Below are 23,641 nucleotides of genomic sequence, written 5' to 3'. Positions count from 1 at the left end.
TATTATGACACTGCTAATGTTTAAATTTCACAGATATGACATACATGACAACTTCATAATTCCTGCAAAGTTCTACAGAATATGATGTTGGATGTAAAAGGGACATAGTATCTTTAAATTTTAAAAAAGACAAATGTGTCCCTACCCCCCCCCCCCCACACAGCAACTAATTTGGACGTCATGAATCATAAAATAGCCAGAAATGTGTTAACTTGCTATCCAGAGAACTTTAGGAGGAAATGATAACTTTTTTTCTCGTTCTCTAATTAATTTATCTTTTGGCCTGTTTACAAAATTGTGAAGAATATCTGGCATCAAATGCGAAAATCTGGGGACTCTCTTTAATGGCATGTTGTTACATTTTCGACTCACTACCTGGAATATTTGCTCTGACACACCCATCACCCCCCCCCCCCCAATCTTAAATTATTTACAACGTCGTAACACCCTTATCTCTGTCTCACCTTATTAACATCCAAGAGATCGTCATATATGCAAAGTAGCAGTAAGTGCGTCAACCTTTTCGTGACAGGTGGTCGTATATATGGCGTGCACCGGACCCTCTTTCCGATGAAGTACCGAGTGAATACGGCAACAATCCACCAATCACTGAAATGATCTACGTAGAGATCCAAGTCCTTTGATCTGACGTCACAACGTGCCGGACAACCGTCCGTGGATGCGGGAATTCGCACAAAAGTCGTTGAGTCTATATGGAAACGACATTCATAACATAAATATTCTGTCTACTATAAACATGTACGTCATTTGATTGTTTTGGACAAATGCTATATTGTGTGTGAATCTACAGTGTATATACATTATCTATATATCTATATATATATATATATAAAATCCAACAAATTATTGAGATACATCAAATAGATATGTTGGCATCAACTGGTCCATTAAAAAGTTATCACTAACTTTACTGAATTAAATAAAAATCAAATAAGAAAGGAAACTGAAAGTGGTACGTATTTTTTCCTATTTTGAAATGTAACAATAATTTTATTTATATTCCGTGTTATATTTCTATGTCTAAAATGCATTTGAGCTGTTGTAAATTGGATATGAACTTGCTCCTGCGACTATTGCTCCGCTTCAATCTCCTCCAATATACACCAATCCTTAACTTTAACCATGGAATTAACACAACACCTAACCCTATACCATACCCCCAACCCTAGACCTAATCTGGAACTCAATTGCTACCCTAACCAAATGCCTATAACTGTGAATAAATAAAGCCCGGAAACAATTATTGTTGTCGCAGGAACTTTTGTCAGGTCCCTTTGGTAATTGCCCCACCTTTGTTGCGAGTGTAGAAGACGATCTCTGCACGTCTTGGATTGGTGAAATGTGCATTATGGTCCAATGTGACCTTAAAGGTTTCGCTGAGCTTGGCTCCAGAAGTCGTAAATCTGACGCCGCATGATATTACTACTTCATTATCTTGAAGGGTAAGTTCTTGAGGACTGTCTGTCAAAAGATCCCATTGGATTTTCTTGCCAACTAAAAAACAATGATTGGTAGGATGTAAAAAGTTTGTTAATTTTCTCAAGTGTAAAATATTATATTATGTACTTCAAACGTATTTCAAACGTTATACGATGATTACCATCATTCAATGATTCAATTCAATAAGGGTTTATTCAACATGACGTTCTTGAAGCCGAAGCTGAATTGCATGGTCATTTACAAGGTAAATCACATCACGATGGTTAAAATGCAGCATTACACATGTAAAGATCAAATAAATGACATGTAAAAGGATAAATATACTAGATACATTCATACGCAAAATATATAGGCAGCATCATTAAACAAAACAAATATACAACATGCACGAAGCTTACTTTTTAATACTAATCATTTAAGATGCGAACAAAATAGGGAATAGAGCTATTCTAAAATCGATTGGTTTAAAAATAAATTGAGAATATTTGTGTTCATTTCGTAGATCAAAATTAACAATTCTTTGACTTGGTAGCCATAAAGAACAAAATCCACTTAATGGCAAAATCAAAACAAAGTTTATTCCTGCGTTCTTCCAACGTTAATAAATCGCACAATAATTGTAAAGCATGATTATATGTTTCATAATTAAGTCCAAAAATAATTCTACATGCCCGTTTTTATATTCGTTCAATATTATCTGTTTGTTTACGCATTAGATTGGAATGAAAAAGTCGTGCACAATACTCTAATATTGGTCTCATGTATCCAGTATAAACAATAACGAGAACACTAATGGGTAAATTACAACGTTTTAAGGTACATAACATATATGACTTTCTATTGCACTTCTTTAACATTTCCTTTACTTGAGTATCCCATTTTAAATCACATTGTATATAAACTCCGAGAACATTTAAAATACCACTTTTATACGTGATACTTGTTGGCAGCATTCTAAAAAATCTACTATTAACGAAATGACACATGGTCGAACTTCCAATTTAACAAGTTTACAAATACAAATACTATGATCAATCCCGTCAAACACTTTTAAAAATCGGTTAAAACTATGGTAGATTTTTTTGTTAATCTGCATTTTGTATAAATTATGTAACTTTCCAATAAAATAATGGCAATTTAAAAGGTCGCGACGATTTCCTTACTGTTTACCAATATTTTCCCACAACCAATAAGTAATGACAGTTTCAGCTATTAAGCAAAGTATCATCACCATCATCATCAACAACATTATCACCAAAATCATCACCATCATCAATCATTGCCCCCATAATTATTATCATCATCTTCACCACCACGACACCATCATCACCTACATCGTCAACATCATCACCACTACCACCACCATTCCTCTGTAACACCGGCAGACCTTTCTAAAGACCGGGTGTAATGTCATCGTTAGTTTGGTTTGTTGTCGTTATGACTGACGTATCGGCATCACTGTCATGATAATCATCATCGTCACCATAATCCTACTCATTACTTCATCTTCATCCTTAGACCGAAAACACTCATATGCGAACATCTAAACAAATGAAGGTGCGGTGAGTGCATAAGTGCGCCACAATCATTAAGCAATATTGTATCATGAGTTAACATTGTCATTCATATCACGAATGTATCATACTATACGGTTTCATTGTGCACATTATTGTTACCAGTGTTATGTATCTGTTCGTCGTGGTATTTGTATTTGAAATACAACTTTTTCTAGGAATGAAGGAATAATAATAATATAATTATGGACCTGGCAAAACAAACTTTTTGACCTCAAAGCGGCTATTGCAGGTTTGCAAAATGCTTGTATGCAGGTCACCTAATGTTTTGAGTTATTCTTCCGCTTAGCTCTCTTTCCGATTTCTTCGTGTCCAGGGCTCAATTAAGTATTAAGGAGTAGACCATTATCTGCTGATGTCTCAGTTAAGGTCAGGTGACAAATCAAGTCAACAACATTTCGTCTGTTTGTCCTCTTTTCATATTCATCTTCCACCGAATTTTAAAAGCGATCTTACTCTCACCATACAACAATGCATTTTTACGATACAGTGCCATGTGTACGTTCTTGTTTGGGAGTTCTCTATCAATTTTTTTTTCATTGAATGACAAGGCATATCATATTTGAATAGGCCGACAGTTGTTTTACCTTCACTGGCCACATTACCTTGGTTCTTGGAGGACTTGTCATCTAGAAGAGGTTGGTTAGTGGTTGCTGTAGGCTCCTGTGTCATGGTCTGTCCTCCTGAGGGCCCTTGTGCATGCGCTGCTTCGAGGAAATCTAGTCCTGCTTTTTGGAAATGAGAAAAGGTGATATTTAGGACTTGAGATATTTGACACAAACCACACAATAAAGAAAACCCCATATCATTTATAAGATTGATATTTTGTTTAAATAATCTTGATCAACATAATCACTACTGACTACGCCGATAAATATCTAAATAAAGGTTCTTAATTTGTAGGTGAAATATTCACCTGCCTCAGATGCATAAAACGTATCTCACCTAAGGCGTAGTCTATTGGCTCTACACTGTCTGTTCCATCACTTTGCGCCTTTTCCGGAAGATTGTCATAATCGTTCTTCTCGGCCTCCGCAGTTTCTCTGTTGAAAAAAAAAAACATACAAATTTTAAAAAATTAAACAGTTAACCACTAGTTTATTATAAAACCCTTATAAATGTGTAAGTTTTTCGTTACTTAAGAATGAAAAGTGGACTGGTTAAATTAGGGCATTTGTTGAATACTTTTAGATGTAGGCTTTATAATGTCATATTCTCATGAAACATAAATTGGGACAAATCAATTTTTTTACATACTTCAATGGTGACAAAACTAATTTAGTTATCATTTGTACATTGAACTACGTTGGAGTTCATGTAAAGTAAGTAAAGTTTATTTAACCATAAAATGAAACATGTACATACAAATGAGTAACATAGTAAACATAATACGGTAAAGGACACCCTTAGAAGCAAATTGCTTGTGGTGGGGCCTTAAAAAGAAAAAACAAACTACACATAAATTATACAGTTTAAAAACTTTAAAATAACATGATACAAACACACAAGCACGCTTACACATATACATACACACATACATTCAAAATATCCTCCTCTGCTCAAACTTGTTTACATAAATCATTAAATAATAACTGTGTACATCGTACTTTAAATCGAGGTAGAGTTGTACTTTCCTTAATATCATTACTCAAATTATTCCATTCCTTAATGCCATTTAAATAGAAAGAATTTTGTGCATTTGTCGTACGAACTTTAAATAAATGTAAATGATTTTTCTGACGAGTAGAATACGAGTGAATATCACTATTAATAACAAAGTTTATATTAGGAATTTCTGGCAATAGGCGATTTTGAAATTTAAACATAAATATGCGAGTATTAAATTGAATCAATGCAAAAATTGGGACTACGTGTGTTTTAACAAAAAGTGGCCGTGATGGGGCTAAATAATCAGATTTAGTAATAATACGCACGGCTCGTTTCTGTAACAAATAAATCTTATCTATATATGATGCATAAGTATTTCCCCAAATAATATTACAATAATTTACATGTGGAAAAATCATACTATTATACAACATAAGCAAAATATTTGATGGTAAAACATTCTTTAGCTTTGACAAAACTCCAATACTTCGAGATAATTTCAACGAAACGCAATCAATATGAGGTTTCCAATCAATTCATCAATTATAATACCAAGAAACTGAACACATTCTTTCCTTTTATAATATTTACATCAATTTGTATAGGCAATAAATCACTAGGGATCTTCCGATTTCGAGAATGAAATATTACATAATTTGTTTTATCATAATTGAGAAATAATTTATTACATTTGAACCAATTATCCAATTTTATCAATTCATTATTCATAATATCAACTAAAGTAAATACACTACTATGTGATGTAATAACGGAAGTATCATCTGCAAAGAGTGTAAGATTTAATACATTTGAAGATTGTTTAATATCATTTATATAAATTAAAAACAAAAGGGGCCCTAGAACTGATCCTTGAGGAACACCACATATTACATCCCTTTTAGTCGAACAGACACCGTCAACCACCACATACTGCTTTCTATCACTCAAATAGTTTTCAATTAATTTCAATGAAAGGCCGCGAATACCATAATAATTTAATTTTTTGAGCAGTATGTGGTGGTCAATGGTGTCGAACGCTTTTGACAAATCCATAAACACACCCAATGAATAATTACCTTTATCCATGTTCTTAATTACATAATCTGTTAAATGAAGTGCTCCCAAACATGTAGAATACTAAGTCTTCCTAAAAATGTACAGTGTACCTCTTAACGTTTAGTGAATTATCTTTCAATTAGAGGACACCCAATCTGTCATATCGGAGAAATTTAAACGTTAGCAGTGTCCCAGTATTCAAATCATGCAAGGAAACCCGTTTACTTTCTAGACTTCACTGTCAGACACTATTGAGTTATCATTCAACATTAGTTATACACGGCGGCCATTTTTTATATAAATTTATTTAAATCCAAGGTTGTCCAAGTAGAACAAATGAGGTGCTCTGGACAAATTGATACCCAACACCCTTATTTATATATAAATATTTAAATATTTCATGTCTAAAAAAAACCCCTGCTTTGCCGCCTGTGTATTGATGCTCACATCCGCTCACAATGCTGAGCAAACTGTAATGACTTTCGCATGTGTGGGATTCATAATTTATTAACAACCCAATAATCAAGAGCTAACAACTTGAACCACAACACCTCCTAAATGAAATCCTTCGAATTTTCCTTGTCATAGCAGTCGGAAGCAAAAGTGAAAATCAAAGATAATTTTCCCATCAATAATTAGAAGGATAGTATAGTGTGCTACACCTCAAATTTAAGAAATGTATTAATTCAATAGCGAGTAGTAGGTACACTGTAAATATCATATCCATTCAAACAGTTTTCGTTTTTTCAAATTGCCTGTTGGCGATCTTGACTGGAATATGGATTTTCCCGCCGTATTCCAAATTCGTTTGCGCCATTGGACGGCCACATTATGGACATAATTTACAGCCTTCTCTATTTCTTTTCAAAGAAGGCGCTCATTTCCGTCTATGTACGTATTGCTTTTCATACTGGATCTATTCTTTCATTGCATTCATATTTATTTTCTTGTGCAAAAGTTTGCAAGGAATTTTAAATACATGCTTAAAGATATAACTTGACTGCGTTTTAACATTGATGAAATGTATTGCACAAGTATCAAAATTGCATGCCCATTCACTATATATAACGAGAATGATGAATGTCTACTGCATACTGCAGGCACGAAATCGGATGCTCTTTGTGTGCGTTTCGAAATTGAAATCTCATCATACACTTCAAAATGAAATGACATATGACCCTAAAATTAAACCAGAATTTAAAATAACACTTTGGCAATTATGATCAAAGCCAACATTCAATTTCGCACAATACTGAGTTAACTGAATGTTAATTTGCATGCTGATTTTACGAAATGTAGCGGGAAAAGAAATGCCGCTGTAATACAAGCATCAGCACATGAAATGAGATTGCGAGATAGACTCATGAACACTTAAACTTACTGATCTGATTCCTCAGCTAAAGCTTGAGATGTGCCAGCAGTTTTCGTATTCAAGAGAGCGATGCCCTTTCCACTATCTGAAAATTAATGAGATGTTATTAATTTAGTATTGACATGTGGTACTGACAGATTATAAGTAATGTTAATGATCCCATTAATAACACCGACATCAATTTACATCCTCATCAAATAAGAAGCCGATACAATACATGTACCAATGAATGAAATATCGAATGATACCCCCACCCCACACGCACCGCACAGTATTTCACCGTCATTTAAAAATGCAATTTTAAAATTATTCTAATGGTGTTAGATCCTTCACAATTTAGTATACATGGAGAAAAGTGATTGATCTTACATCCAGAAAATCCAGATGATTGACATCATTAAAACATAAAAGCAAACATTATGATGAAGCTTATTTAAAACACAACATAAAACAAAATACAAGAGTTAAAACAAATAAAAAATAAATACAGTTAAGTTCTATCAAATTATTGTAGACGATGGGTGCAAGGTGTACGAGGAATTTACAGTGGTCATGGTTTAAATACATGTTAATGTTTATTTCACATAGTAGCTACTCTATACTCTTTTAAGCTACTAATCGCAATTTTTTAACGTATATATATTTTGAATTTAAATTAAGCTAAAGGGGAATACTCTCAATATATAACTGTAAAATACTATAGTGTGATTTGACTAAATATTGTCGTATATATTCACTAGGTTAATCAATCATTACTATCAATCATCACTATTCCAAAATGATAAAATTGAATGATTCCTTCTTATGTTGTACTTGAGATCAGTAGAAGACTTTAATTGCATGATTTATGATACCCTCGGTTTTCTCTGCTTTCGAAACATCCTGCACAGACTCCCAAACCAGCTTCAGTGTCTGCTTTGTTTTGGGTCCTGAAGTCTGAGATGCTTTCCAACTTGAGAGCATTTGGATGTTAGCATTTTCCCTGTTGTATAGTATCCGATGTTCGATGTGTTGTAACTCTGACGTGTTGAATCCAAGCTTCTCGCCAATCTCAAAGAACTTTTTCGGTCTGATCTGACGGGCGAACGCGAGCAGTGTCCTGTCAGGAATTTCTCTGTATCATTGAATAAAGTCATAAGTCGAGAAACCCACAAGTATTTTTTTGTCGCTTCTTCAAAGTAATACATCAACTCACCGAGAGATTATAATGATATTTTCAAGGTACTAGTATGTGGGTGTGCGCGTGTGTAAATCTGTTTCTCTTTTTTTCTCATTTTGTTAATTTCTATTTCAATATTGACCATATTTCATTCATACATTATCATATCTGAATGATATGTGATATGCATAAACTTGACTTCATGCGTACACTTTTGGTCACAACCATGTCAGTTCGCGCGTCACGGCGAATGCGTACACGTGCTTCAAAATGTCAAATTGGTGAAGCTGCTTATTGGACCAATTTACTGCAAGTTCAGACGTTTTTTAACATTTCAAAATTATGCTTGGGCGTTTTTGTGCGTGTCGTCCGTACTGATGGTATTAATTAAAGTTTTTCACGTGTATAGTGTCGCTGATACTATTCTTAGCAATTTGAAGTCACGTTTAGCTTTTTTGACCTAAATTTAGCTCAAAGACGTTAATTTAATCTCAAAATTGACGCATGCACGCTTTTGCCAAAAATTCCATATGTGATTAAAAAAGTACCTATCTTTAATTCGCCATAACTCTACAGAATGGCTGGTTACCCCCACCTTTTGTTTATGTTCTAATAGGGTATGAATTCGAGATGCGATTTCATGTATCACGTTTGCTGTTAGAATGCTTTGATGTTAAAATAGTGCCACCTAAAAGAAAACAATTGAATATGATTTGATCAGGTAATATTTTCCGTTGTTGTTTTGAAGATATCCGCCTATCCCTACTCTGATGTTTCCCATATTTTACTAGTTGTAGCTGAGAATTTACTCTACAAATGTACTATGATTAAGTTTTTGTTCAGAAGACGGGAACGTAGTAAAAATTCTGATTTAAGATGAAGACTGCAAAATCTGCCATTATGGTTTCTACTTGTACGTGCTTTCTCCTATTGAGTTTGTGTCATGTTTGCTTTATGGATAGTTTACATTTTTAGACCTTCTATTGTACGTTTTTGATAAAAAAAAACGAGAACATCGATTCTCGACCGTCAACATCGCTTTTTTTGCTGCTTTTTACGATCCAACATATTTGTATAGTACATAATCAGAAATTTAACTTCATGAATGACATGTTATTTTGCTGCTTTAGTTCGCCTGCTGCTGTCATTAATTTAATGGTAACAGGGTTATACTAAACAATAATCATGGCAATCATGTCTACTGTTTCTACATCCTTGATTACTAATTAAGCTTGTACATAGGCATGCTATATGAGTGGAGGGTGCAATTTTTTTAAAGGCCATATCTTCCTTTGAGTTTCTACATGTGTTAGGTCTCCATTAAAGCAGCAGATCACCTAATTCGTCTCTGTTACGAATTCAATGTCTAGTTTCCCAATTGTAATCAACAGGCGTTTGAGTAAAAATTGTATTGATAACACTGCAGCTAGTTTATTTTCATTGGCGGTAATAAATACAACCCACGTACAATATCGATTCTATTAACACCATAGTTGACATAAATTAAAATCTTACCCAGTGAGTCCAATGTCTGATGCACGTAGGTGAGGCAAAAGTAGAACATAAAGATATAAACATAAACACAAATAAAGAATAAGATTGTAGGAATAAACAATTTATTTTAAAAAATGTAATCAAACTAGATGTAAGCCTTGTTTGTATAAGCCAAGCCAATGAAGTCATGAACATCTCTCACACTGAGAATACTAGATAAGTAGTATTTTTACTATCCCACCCACTATTTCTTCTATATTTTCTCTGGTGTAGAATAAAATGACATGTATTGTGTATAACTGTCAAACCTTTCTACAGCGACCGCCCAATGGAAAAAAAGTGGTCTTTATAGACAGGTGTTCACTAAAGCAGGTTTGACTGTATAATATCTCGAAATAACTCAAATACTTACATTTCAGCCCATGTTCCAACGCACTATTAACAGTTATCTAGAGCTCTAACATATTTATAGGCTGTTAAACGCCATTAGCGTCTCGAAATAGATTTACTGGATCTTGCTCTTAATTCTATATTAAACCCTAACATCTATCAGCACACATCACTGAAATACAATTTGAAATGTGTGACAATTTCCCATGTAACCATATTTATTATCCAAAGTTATCCTGATTATAAAACCCTATGTAACTAAAGTCGTTTAAAAAACAACAGAAGATACTTTTGTGTCCTCGTCCCTTGGTTAGCAGGAAGGTTGAAGCCCACTGTTTTACAATAATGTAGGTCCAATGTAGGACGATTTTAAAAAGAGTGAATTAATCTTAATTCTAATTTTTTTTCTGGAGTGTTTTTAAGGGGAGTAATTTTCTTCATTTTAAATTGACATCAACGAGAAATACAAACCGACACTTTGTTCAAAAGTCAGACCTGATATAGCGATTCCTTCTGCCGGTAGATCTAAAGATTCCATGAGTGAGAGGAACGTTTCCTTTGTTGATTGGCCGGACGGTTGTCTCTCTCTCCATGTCATCAACATGTCATAGATGGCCTGCTCTCTGTCACGGAACCTCCTGTATTCTATGATATCCAGTTGTTGTATGGTGAAACCAAGAGCTACTCCCAAATCATAGAACTGGTCTACTGTCATTGTTTGGGCTATTGTAAGGACATCAATATCCGGCAGGTCACTTTTCAAGACTTCTTCCACAGCCCTGCAATACAAAGTGAAGGTTTTCTGGTAAATTTGCTTTATTTAAATTATTTAAAACGATAGTTATAAAGGTATGAACCACCACCTGACGCTAAATAAGGCAGGACGTTTCTTTGTTTTTGACCATATGCATCATAGACCCAGGAATGATTACACGACAAATGTTCCGAAGACAATGGCTTCATGGTGTATATGTACCGGTATAGCATTTACAACTTGAATACAGGAACTTCAGCTCAACCCAAATGTTACATCCATTCTGATTTATAAAATTAACCCAAAGTTCGATTGCTTCATCGGCCCTATGAATATCTTTGACGGAATAGAAATGGAGAATACTGAATCCATTTCTGATCGCCTTTGCAAAGTAAAAAATAATGAGGTGGGGAAACAAAATTGGTCTTGTTTTACGTGATCTATTCTAATTCATAATTATTTTGGTCGAGTCTTGAAATAAAGAAAAAAAAGGGAGGAATTGGTTTAACGTATTCAACATTCTTAAAGAGGATACAGTTTCATTGCTACAAACGACACACATGTAGCTTTGTTCAAATGGAACAGCTTTGTTATCTATTTACTAAACAAATGCCTAAATTCGACTCAGGACCAAATGTTACATTCATTTCAATTTATAAAGGCAACTTAAATTCTTATTGCCTCATCGGACCTATCAATATCTTTGACGAAACAGAGCGATGAAACAGAGAAATGTCATCAAATACGTTTCTTTTCACCTTCTGCAACGTAGAAATATTGAGATGCGAAAAGTACTTGAATTTATAATTATTTTCTTCACGTCCTAAAAATGAAAAACAAAATCAGAAGTATTGTTTGGATTTATTCCACAACGATTATTCTTAAAGAGGATAAACTTCCATTCGATAAAGCTGATATACATGTAGTTTTGTCCAAACGAAACAGCATTATCATCTATGATGTATGATTTTAAGCTTACCCAACAAATGAAAGGGGCTCAGAAGGAGAAAGGTATTCCTGTCCATCTAAAAAGAATTGAAGAAAGGGCAAATTAAAGAGAAAATACAAGAACGACTTGAGCTTTTTTGTATTATTATCATTACCACTTCCTCTGCGTATGGTCTTTAGTTTGCTGAAACCTGTGTCTAATGATTGAACTAACAGAAGAAGTATATGTATAATGAGTCATGTTATATTGAACATGTACAAAAAAGCGAATGAACATATGCCCCCATTTCGTACTTCATGACCGTAAATGTCAAAATGAAAAATGAAAAAACCCATTCCGAACAGTATTTTGGCTAAATTTTTCGGATAATCTTAGGCATTCATTGTTTAATGAAAAACATTGCATTCGGATGCTATTATCTGTAAGCGCTAGAATAATTTCTTGTGAGATTTATCAAAATATTTCACGTTCTTTATTTGATCATACTCTTGAGTTACTAACCACGAACTAACATATAATTTGATGAAGAGAGATTAACTATACCCGTGTGTCTTATGATAAAAGCAATTGATCGAGACACCTCTAGGCTTCCAGCTTGTGTAATCGTAATGGTTATCCCTGTGAATTTTGCATTATCATCAGTAGGAGTCACGGACAACAATATGTTGTGTCTCATCTTGCCACAAACATCCTTCAAAGAAAGAACCTGTGATATTGAAATAAAGAAAAAAATAACAATACTAAATTTAAAACAATGTCATTACAAGGAAAAAAACGACACAGTCGAGATGTGTAAATTTATTGATAGCATTTCCTGTTACCATCAAGATCACAACTTTTTTTTATTAATCAGCTCAATGGCGATTTTAATACCCTAATGTATTTCCACTAGAAATAATGTTCAACTACGTCATTGTCATAATTTTACAATTAGATAGTTCAATAAGTTTTATACGAGGGTATTAAAATATACTTCTTTTTTTTAAAGATGCGATTGTGTTTACCATGGATACATTCCCCAAGAGTACCAAATGTACCAATTAGAGGAGTGCGTATAGTAGCACTTCGTTCATATGATAGATGGTAAACGCCCCTCTCGTCCTCCTTGGTGTAAACTGCATCTCAATCAAACCCGATGATGTTCTTGTCGGATAACTTCATCAAACATTGAAAGGGAATGTTTATTAACATTGCTCGCTAAAAATGTCACATACAAAAGGAATAAAGGGAAATACGTCAAAGTAAGAATGGTAAAACATGAGAATACCAGAGGATGATACAGGTAAAAATGTCAGAGGTAAACATTCCCGTGGTAAAAATGCCAAAGGTAAAAGGTGAGGTAGATGCATAATAGTAGCATGCCAGATGTAAGAATGATAGACCCTCATACATTTTTACCTCTGACATGTTTACCTCCAACATTTTTATCTCAGACATTTTTAATTAAAACTTTGGTAAATTTTTAGTAAACAATAATAGCTTGATCATTAAATATAGCCTTTGCTATGAAAACACAAATGTTATATATTCGCTACAGATTATTGACACGTCATACAAATCCTTTTGAGTTTTGATTACCTTGCTTTCAACTTGTTTGCCCTCTCGATGACACGTCACTGTGACGTCACCAGACTTAGATTCAACACTGAAGGGAACGGAACAATGGCTCTTGTGGTACGACTGCTGCTTCTTCTCCTTTCGTATATCCTATTTCATAGGAAGAGACTTATACATTAATGAGAAATAAGTAATTTCCTTTCGGTGAAGAAAATGTTTTGAACCTCAACAGAAAACTAATAACTAGTTTATCACTCTTAGAATGAGGTGGTTCTAAATAGTTCTGGGCAGTGAGAAATTCCGGGGTTTTTTTAAGTCCATACTCCAAGAAACATTTGAAGGTTAAATAATTTTGTATTTGTAACAATCTCAGCGTTTGGGGAAAAAACTGTTAATACCTATTGACCATTTTCGGTATGTTAAGTGTTTGCTACAAAGTATTCCATTCACCAATTATGAATAATTGTATTTCAATAGTCAGAACGCGAATTGCATACATTACGTGTTGTTAGGAAGAGCAAGTCATAATGTGATTATTCTACATAGCAACAATTGATGTATGCAATCCGCATGTTTACTAGTTCAATACAGTTATTCGTATAATAATTTGTAACAAGGCACTTGACAAAGATGTGTATCTAGCAATAATTAATCAAATCGATCTGCATTCTGACTATTGAAATACAGTTATTCGTAAAATGATTTGCAACGAGGCACTTAACAGATATTTGTGTATTGAATTTGATTATATTACGGAAATGATCATTTGCGTGAACACAAAAGTGGTTGATATCACTTGTGCAAATAAATGCGGGCTAAATACGTCTGTGTCTTGATGCTATAGTTGGGCAAAAATATCAAATAAAAATTGAAATTGACAAGGAAAGTTGGTAGTGAATTCATTAAAGTCTTACATAAAGTCATACATTGGGAGTTATACAAAACGTATTTGACCCTCTGTAACCATAAACATGAATGAATTTCTACATGAAGGGCTGTGTGTAGATGTTAAAAGACACAGGCAATTGTATATTTCATTGGGGGCAAATGTTTAATACGGGATAAGATATGAGAGCATTGCAGTTTTAATTATATCATTAAAAACGAGCAAATATTAACTATAATTCCTTAACAGTTTTTTGAAGACTTTGATTCAACGCGTAACAATAAGATGGGTTTCGTCTAAAACAGAAATCATACTGCCTGAAGAAGCCAGTAGGAACTGGTCAAACGTTACGAAGTACTTCTTAGTAATACATTCCAACAATTGATTGCCAATAATCAGGTGCTGTTTACTGACCGTTTCCATCCCAGGAAGGTCCGCATGCATCTGCAGGTGAACTTTAAACTCTTGTCCTCTCTCTATCTTGTCTAGGATGTATGGAGTGCATATAAGTTGGTGTTGGATCACCTGTTGCTCGAGAGATATAAAAACCCACCACTCAGCACACTTTCCAATGTACAGCTCAAGATGTCTCTTGAAAACGTTGCAGTATGGTGGTTCCTTTGGTGAGCTGGATGATCTTTTTCTTGATGTTATTGTTACATCTGGTGTAAGTGGATAACAACAAAAAAAAGCGTTTGTTGTTGACAACGCAAAAGGTCGATTTGTCCGTTTAACAGTGAAACCTTAGATGTATACTGACATCAAAATAATATACATAGTGGGTGTTTTTGACAAGAATAATTTTTCGAATGATTTTGATTTTAAGCAGCCATATCAAACAGCACCAATTCCCCCGTCACCATTTCCCCTTTACTGAAAGTTTCCAAAGATACATTTTAGTTGAAAATTGTTACTCACAACGTTTTGGGACTGTGGTGAGGACGATACTTAGAGTTTCAACTATTAACTCCGAGATCACAATCAGAAGTTAAGATTCAAGAGTCAAGACTGATTGTCTTGAAGAACACACCCGATGGTGGGCTGTACTACTAGCGAAGTTGAAAAAGAATATATATTTTTCTTAATTTTCAATTGGTTTAACATGATGATGATGATGGCTCTTTCTATAGCGTCGGTGTCCGCCTCAGCTGGGCGCTCGTGATGCTTGCTCTGCAATGTCTTACAAATGCTAAAAATGGATCTCGTTGCATCAATTTGCATTTATCTCAGTATGACATATAGGTAATTGTCTTAATCTAACCCAATAGACTCACCTGTGCCTGGATACAATACACGGGAAACGATGTTTGGTTTCACTTGATCAGGGTTCATGACCAAGGCATAGTGTGGTATCCTGATCTTAACAGGTTGGTGGAAGATCATGTTTGGAGGATCACATCTGATCCCGTAGCAGATCACTGATTCATCATCTTGGATGTCAACACTGGGAGGGCCTTGTAAGAGGGTTAAAGTGATCTTGCACGGGTCACTCTGATGAACAGCCTCCGGAGGAATCAACATTGATACGCCATGGTCTTCTAGTTCAATTTCCTGACTGGTATTCCTTACGACTGTAACGGAGACGATGGCAGGTGTTGATGGTTCAGCTGTTATTTATTTTTAACAAAGGAAAATGACACAATAATAAGATCAGATATAATCGACAAAGTAACTGTAAATTCAGATCGGGATAGTCGTTGGAATGATATACCAATATATAAATATAGTTTTCATCTCATTTCTGTTCCAAAAAAGGATTCACTTTATTACAACTGACAAGTTGAGTTAATCACCCAAACACTGACGTTCCTTCCTGGTTTGTAATAGTTGAATAAATAGGGTATATGGTAAATCTTTAATATAATATTATCGATATTGCATCTTTATTTACATGTGCTTTTTTAAATTGGGGGCTCATCCAACGTTTTTGACGTGTATGTGGGTGATTGATGGAAACATGACTCTTAGTTTTTTCATATATGAATACGAAAGCAGTTTTTTAGGAGTACCTGAGTGAAGTTTGTGTGTGCGAATAAGTTTAAGACCCAGACAATGAATTATCAAATTCCTTCTTCTTTAGAATGACAAACTAAATAAATGGTCATCGCTAGACTTTAATTTGTGACGTTCTGGATAAGAGAAAAGTTGTTTGTGTTTGTAGGACGTTCTTACCTCGGTACGACTGGATCTCCTCCAAAGAAGGTAATCTGAAATTAATTAGTGCAAATGTAATAAGTCGATAAGTCATTGATATACAATTTGTGCTGTGAAAAGGTGTATTTGTTTCAACGTATGAAAAATTACTTACATTAAATGGTATCGTCATTAATCGAACAACTGTTTATTGTCCATCGAGGTCCATAATTTAAAGAAAGATACTCTTATCTTAGCATAATCTAGGAAAAGAAAAAAATACACATTTCTTGACCTTGCTATGCGTTAAAATACAATTCTCACAAAATCCATAATTAAAAAGAAACAAATTTGGTTTACAATAAATATATTTAAAAGTATCACCTCGACAAAATCATCTGCTTGACTACTTCGTCCTTGGCATATTGGATTGGTAGATTGCCTGTCTTGTCCCTCACATCTAACTTGGCTCCATTCTCCAGGAGATAAAACACCAAGGCCTTCCCGGGAGATTGTTCGCCCTTGTAATACTCATCAGAGATCTGAAACATAAACAAAGATATACTTTTGTATTAGAACAGTTTCGTCCATCAATTCGCAGTAGTGGAAATCCCTATTTACGTTGTAAACTTCCCCCACACGCACGAACACGCGCCCAGACACCAACACACATATTTTCTTCTGTCAATCACGGGTATCATATTTTAGGATTCCCTGATGACCTAGAGGAGCAGTATATGTCGGTGACACCGCCGTAACGAATCCATGTTGACTCCAAACACACACCAATATTTGGCCGTATCGTAATTTGTTGTTCAGACTCTCGTCGGTCTCGTTTGTGTTCCTGGTATACAACTCACCTCTTTTAGTGTATCCGTGTCATGCATATTTCTGCCGCTCTTATAACAGAGTTTAATGGCTCTGTGGAGACACGTCTGGCCATCATTTGACTGGACATTGACATCGGCTCCCTCAAAAACTAACTTCTCAATGATGGACGTGTGACCGTGTTCTATGGCCAGATGGAGATCTGTTAAATCGTCCTGTTCGAGCTGGATATAAGAAAACGCGGCAGGGAAATTTGAATGTTTTTTTTAAATGCTAGTAAAGCCGAATTTCTGAAACAAAAGTACTCCCAGGTGATCAATTTAATCCAATGATTCTTATACGGTTTAAGCAACCATTGCAATTTGTCTATGAAGTCTATAAAGGAACAGCATTGAAGTCCAACTGGTGTAATAATTAGTGATGGTTATTATTGGTGTTAAGAAATCGAGCTGGTCAAGCCTGTAAAAAATGATGATAGGAAACCTTAGACTAATATTTACTTCATTGAATTTCAGTACTTGTTGTTCTACAGTCATGTATTAAATACATCAAGGTAGATACATTTAATATAAAGAGTGTTTTTAATATGTTTACCTTGCAATGTGAATGGCTGGTGAATAGATCGACGATGCTTTGGTACCCGTGGGATAAAGCAAATTGTAGAGGTGTGTGCCCATTAATGTCTCTTGTGTCAGCACGTGCTCCTACTGCCAGAAGGACTTTAACGACATCAAAATGACCATTCTTGGCAGCGCTGTGTAATGCAGTCCAACCGTCATTAGTACCCTTACCGACCTCAGCTCCTTGACTGATAAGATATTTGGTGACATCAATATGACCATTCTCAGAGGCACTGTGTAATGCAGTCCAGCCGTCATTATTTCCTTTTTTCCCGTCAGCTCCATGACTGATGAGATATTTGGTGACTTCAAGGTGACCATGATGGGCAGCAATGTGTAATGCAGTCCAATCATTATCATCTCCATGATTAACATCAGCTCCTTTTTTTATGAGATATTTGGTGACAGCAAGATGAACATTGTCAACAGCATTGAATAATGCAGTCCTACCGTCATATCTACTCTTATTCACCTCAGCCCCTTGGCTGATGAGATATTTGGTGACATTAAGATGTCCGTTCCGAGCAGCATTGTATAATGCAGCAACACCCACAGTATTTCCCTTATTCACCTCAGCTCCTTGACTGATGAGAAATTTGATGACACCAAGATGGCCATTCTGTGCAGCAATGTGTAGTGCAGTCCAACCGTTACTATCTCCCTTATTCACCTCGGCTCCTTGACTAATAAGATATTTGCTAACATCAATATGACCTAGGAAAGCAGCACTGTGTAATTCAGTCCATACACTTTCTCCTTTATTTACCTCAACACCTTGACTGATGAGGTATTTTGTGACATCAAGGTGACCCATAAAAGCAGCAAAGCATAATGCAGTCCTACCGTCATTATCTCCCTGATTCATCTCGGCTCCTTGACTGATGAGATATTTGGTGATATCAAGGAGACCCTTAAAAGCAGCACTGTGTAATGCAGTCCTACCTCTATTATCACCCTTATTTACCTCAGCTCCTTGACTGATGAGATGTTTTGTGACATCAAGATGACCATTGAGAGCAGCACTATATAATGCAGTCCAACCGTCATTATCACCCTTATTCACTTCGGCTCCTTGACTGATGAGATATTTGGTAACATCAGAATGGCCATCCCGGGCAGCAATGTGTAATGCAGACCCACCGTCATTATCAACCTGACTGACCTCAGCTCCTTGACTGATGAGATATTCTGTGACATCGAGATGACCATTCTGAGCAGAACCGTGTAATGCAGTCATACCGTCATTATTACCCTTACTGACCTCAGCTCCTTGACTGATGAGATGTTTTGTGACATCAAGATGACCATTGGAAGCAGCACTGTGTAATGCAGTCAAACCCGAATTATCACTTTTATTCACCTCAGCTCCTTGGCTGATGAGATATTCGGTGACATCGAGATGACCTTTGAAAGCACCAATGAAAAGTGCAGTCCTACCGTCAATATTACACTTACTGACCTCAGCTCCTTGACTGACGAGATGTTTTGTGACATCAAGATGACCATTGAAAGCAGCAAGGGGTAATGCAGTAAAACCTCTATTATCTCCCTTATTCACCTTAGCTCCTTGATTAATGAGATATTCGGTGACATCGAGATGACCCTCCTGAGCAGCACGTTGTAATGCAGTCTTACCATCATTATCTCCCGTATTCACCTCAGCTCCTTGACTGATGAGATATTCTGTGACATCGAGATGACCATTCTGAGCAGAACCGTGTAATGCAACCCTACCGTCATTATTACTCTTACTGACATCAGCTCCTTGACTGATGAGATGTTTTGTGACATCAAGATGACCGTAAGAAGCAGCAACAATTAATGCAGTCAAACCTGTATTATTCCCCTTATTCACCTCGGCTCCTTGACTGATGAGATATTCGGTGACATCAAGATGACCATTGGAAGCAGCACTGTGTAATGCAGTCAAACCCGAATTATCACTTTTATTCACCTCGGCTCCTTGGCTGATCAGATATTTGGTGACATCAAGATGGCCATTCTGGGCAGCAACGTGTAATGCAGTCCCACACGTTTTGTCACCCTTACTGACCTTAGCTCCTTGACTGACGAGATATTTGGTGACATCCAGATCGCCATTGAAAGCAGTAGAGTGTAATGCTGTCCCACCCCTATTATCACCTTTATTCACCTCGGCTCCTTGGCTGATGAGATATTTGGTGACATCAAGATGGCCATTCTGGGCAGCAACGTGTAATGCAGTCCCACACGTTTTGTCACCCTTACTGACCTTAGCTCCTTGACTGACGAGAAGTTTCGTGACATCAAGATGACCATTGAAAGCAGCTATGTGTAATGCAGTCCTTTTCCTATTATCACACTTATTCACCTCAGCTCCTTGGCTGATGAGATATTTGGTGATATCAAGATGGCCATTCTGGGCAGCAATGTGTAATGCAGTCCAACCGTCATTATTACCCTTACTGACCTCAGTTCCTTGACTGATGAGATGTTTTATGACATCAAGATGACCATTGAGAGCAGCGAGGTGCAATGCAGTCAAACCATCATTAACTCCCGTATTCACCGCAGCCCCTTGGCTGATGAGATATTTGGCGACATCAAGATGACCATTCTGGGCAGCAATGTGTAATGCAGTCCAACCGTCATTATTACCCTTACTGACCTCAGCTCCTTGACTGATGAGATGTTTTATGACATCAAGATGACCATTGAAAGCAGCGAGGTGCAATGCAGTCAAACCATCATTAACTCCCGTATTCACCGCAGCCCCTTGGCTGATGAGATATTTGGCGACATCAAGATGACCATTCTGGGCAGCATTGTGTAATGCAGTCCCACCCCTTTTGTCAACCTTTTTTAACCCAGCTCCTTGACTGATGAGATATTTGGTGACATCAAGATGACCATTGGAAGCAGCACTGTGTAATGCAGTCAAACCCGAATTATCACTTTTATTCACCTCAGCTCCTTGACTGATGAGATATTCGGTGACATCGAGATGACCGTTATAGGCAGCATTGTGTAATGCAGTCCCACCTATATTATCACCCTTATTCACCTCAGCTCCTTGACTGATGAGGTGTTTCGTGACATCAAGGTGGCCTTTATGGGCAGCAATATGTAATGCAGTCCAACCGACATTATTACCCTTACTGACCCCAGCTCCTTCAAGGATGAGATATTTGGTGACATCAAGATGACCTTTGACAGCAGCAAGGTGTAATGCAGTCCAAACGTCATTATCACCCTTATTCACCTCAGCTCCTTGGCTGATGAGATATTTGGTGATATCAAGATGACCATTGAAAGCAGCTCTGTGTAATGCAGTCCCACCTCTATTATCACCCTTATTCACCTCAGCTCCTTGACTGATGAGATATATTGTAACGTCAAGTTGACCATTGAAAGCCGCACTATGTAATGCAGTCCCATCCCTACTATCACCCTTATTCACCTCGGCTCCTTGGCTGATGAGATATTTGGTGATATCAAGGAGACCCTTAAAAGCAGCACTGTGTAATGCAGTCCTACCTCTATTATCACCCTTATTTACCTCAGCTCCTTGACTGATGAGATGTTTTGTGACATCAAGATGACCATTGAGAGCAGCACTATATAATGCAGTCCAACCGTCATTATCACCCTTATTCACCTCAGCTCCTTGACTGATGAGATATTCGATGACATCAAGATGGCCATTCTGGGCAGCAATGTGTAATGTAGTCCAACCATCATTATATTCCGTATTCACATCAGCCCCTTGACTGATGAGATGTTTTGTGACATCAAGATGACCATTGAAAGCAGCACTATGTAATGCAGTCCCACCCCTACTATCACCCTTATTCACCTCGGCTCCTTGACTGATGAGATATTTGGTGACATCAAGATGGCCATTCTGGGCAGCAATGTGTAATGCAGTCCAACCATCATTATATTCCGTATTCTCATCATCCCCTTGACTGATGAGATGCTTGGTTACATGTACATCAATATACATATTAGCTACATGATTGAGTACATCTATTGCTGCTTCTAGGCGTCCGAGTGATGCATCAAGATGTAAGGGCGTTTGTCCATCCGAAGACGCCTTGTCTCTAGCCACATGACTTTTTCGTCCATACTGCAGGACCGCCATATGTAAGGATGTGTATTCATCTTGGTCTGCCTGGTTTACGTTAGAAACCTGTTTTAGCAGTTTTTTAACGCTTTTGCGGCTTTGGCTCTTACCCCTCAATGATGCCTTATGAAGCTGTTGATTTATGCTCTCCATATTTCATTAAAAATCGCGTAATTGAAGCACTGGTTTTAGACTATTACGAGACATCCTAATCTAGCAGAGTTTCTTGTAATCGTCTACTTGTCTCATTACGCTTGACTTCGAAATGTTACAATTAAGATTCAAAAAAATTTCTAGCAAATAAACAAGTCACATTATGCATGCTACAAGCATGAGCATACAACACACAATTTGTTTTCTTTTCCGCAATGTGCAGTTGTTAGTTTTGCCGTTTTAAACAAGTTCCAAAGTCCTATGCAGTGAACTAAATCGTAGTTCAAATATTTGTCATTCATATTCCTCCGTTAAACTTCTATGTTGCCTCTTTTCTTTATCAAATTTTTGGCAGTCATCAACATTTAAGTCAATATAAAGCGAGTGCACTTTTGACCCCCCCCCCCCTTCCCATTCACTCTAAAATAAATTGCAAACTATTGCCTTAGCCAGCCTTTTCTAGTTTAATGGTCAAATCGGTTACGTTCATTTAGGAAAGACTTGTACTCACTGCTAAATTCTGTAATAAATAAGGAATTTTGCAAGGGATTTTAAATTTGGACCTGTTCAAAACAACACACGTCTTTTCCCAAAGCCCAATACCGATATATTCAGCTTCAGCTTTGTAGATTTGATTTTTTCCCGATCACATGATGTATATTGCATTTCAGTAAAAGATTATTGTTCTATATTATTATTGCAAGGGATTTTGAATTTTGAACCGGTCAGAATTACACATGTCTTTTCCTTTGCCAAATATCGATATATTTGAGCCTCAGCGTTGTAGACTGGATTATTTCCCGATTACATGATGTATGTTGCAACTCAGTAAGGGTTACTGCACCTTACGATCTATGATTTCATCATGAAAGGCAAATATGTACATTGTTTGGAAAGACTGCAAAACACCTTTCAAGTCTTTTGTAGATCAATAGAGTTTTTCGCATGATTGGATGTGGTTGCATGCACATTTTTGTGATAATAACCCATACAGTGCCATTAAAGCATTTTGTACACAGACCCTGCATGTGAATCCCGTAAATTAATATGCCTATTATTCTTAGAGTTAATTTTCTTTGGGATTCCCCTTTTGATAATCTGGCGCCTGATTTTGGCATCGCTTCGAATACTGAAATGGGTACCATTATGCATGTTTACACTCCATGAATGATAACCTCTCTGTTATTCTATTCAGTTTGTGACAAAATAAATTTCACGCAGTAAAAGAGACGTCACTAGCCAAACAAATTATTGAACTCTATCATTTCGAGAAAAAAAGTGTCGCTATAAGTGGATTAAAATGTAGAGAGGTTTGAATCACACGCGGAAGGGTTTTTAATTCTAAATGTTCAACCAAGAGCATAGATATCATTATAAATAAGGACAATTGAGCAATAAAAAGCAGCACTTGTAAAATGACTGGCTATGTACGGTAAAGATAACATTTCTGGCTCTTTATCCAACGTGAACCCGCTCAAAATCTGGGTAAATGGAACAGGTTAGAGCCTGTATAATTATAAATATACATTAACGTTTGACAGT

General features: G+C 36.3%; 2 protein-coding genes across 2 annotated transcripts; both read right to left on the bottom strand.

Annotated features, from left to right (window-relative positions):
- Positions 1–1,285: 1,285 nt before the first annotated feature.
- On the bottom strand, positions 1,286–15,983 carry LOC105440380. Its single transcript, XM_030988135.1, has 12 exons — positions 15,535–15,983; positions 14,675–14,922; positions 13,396–13,524; positions 12,361–12,523; positions 11,848–11,893; positions 10,610–10,893; positions 9,746–9,761; positions 7,926–8,185; positions 7,081–7,156; positions 3,981–4,078; positions 3,623–3,760; positions 1,286–1,515 (listed from the first exon to the last, which is right to left on the bottom strand). The coding sequence occupies exons 1-12, from the start codon at positions 15,779–15,781 to the stop codon at positions 1,286–1,288; spliced, it is 1,935 nt and encodes a 644-aa protein (XP_030843995.1). The 5' UTR covers positions 15,782–15,983.
- A 790-nt stretch (positions 15,984–16,773) lies between these two features.
- On the bottom strand, positions 16,774–19,941 carry LOC764443 (ankyrin repeat domain-containing protein 50-like). Its single transcript, XM_030988134.1, has 5 exons — positions 19,895–19,941; positions 19,297–19,610; positions 17,930–18,822; positions 17,254–17,445; positions 16,774–16,935 (listed from the first exon to the last, which is right to left on the bottom strand). Exons 1-5 carry the CDS (start codon positions 19,939–19,941, stop codon positions 16,774–16,776), a joined length of 1,608 nt encoding a protein of 535 aa, XP_030843994.1.
- Between the last annotated feature and the right edge of the window lie 3,700 nt (positions 19,942–23,641).

This window comes from Strongylocentrotus purpuratus, unplaced genomic scaffold (assembly GCF_000002235.5).
Source record: "Strongylocentrotus purpuratus isolate Spur 01 unplaced genomic scaffold, Spur_5.0 spur5_scaffold_17, whole genome shotgun sequence".
NCBI classification, from domain to species: domain Eukaryota; kingdom Metazoa; phylum Echinodermata; class Echinoidea; order Camarodonta; family Strongylocentrotidae; genus Strongylocentrotus; species Strongylocentrotus purpuratus.
Note: the sequence above shows the minus strand (reverse complement) of the source record. Positions and strands in the feature narration are given on the sequence as shown.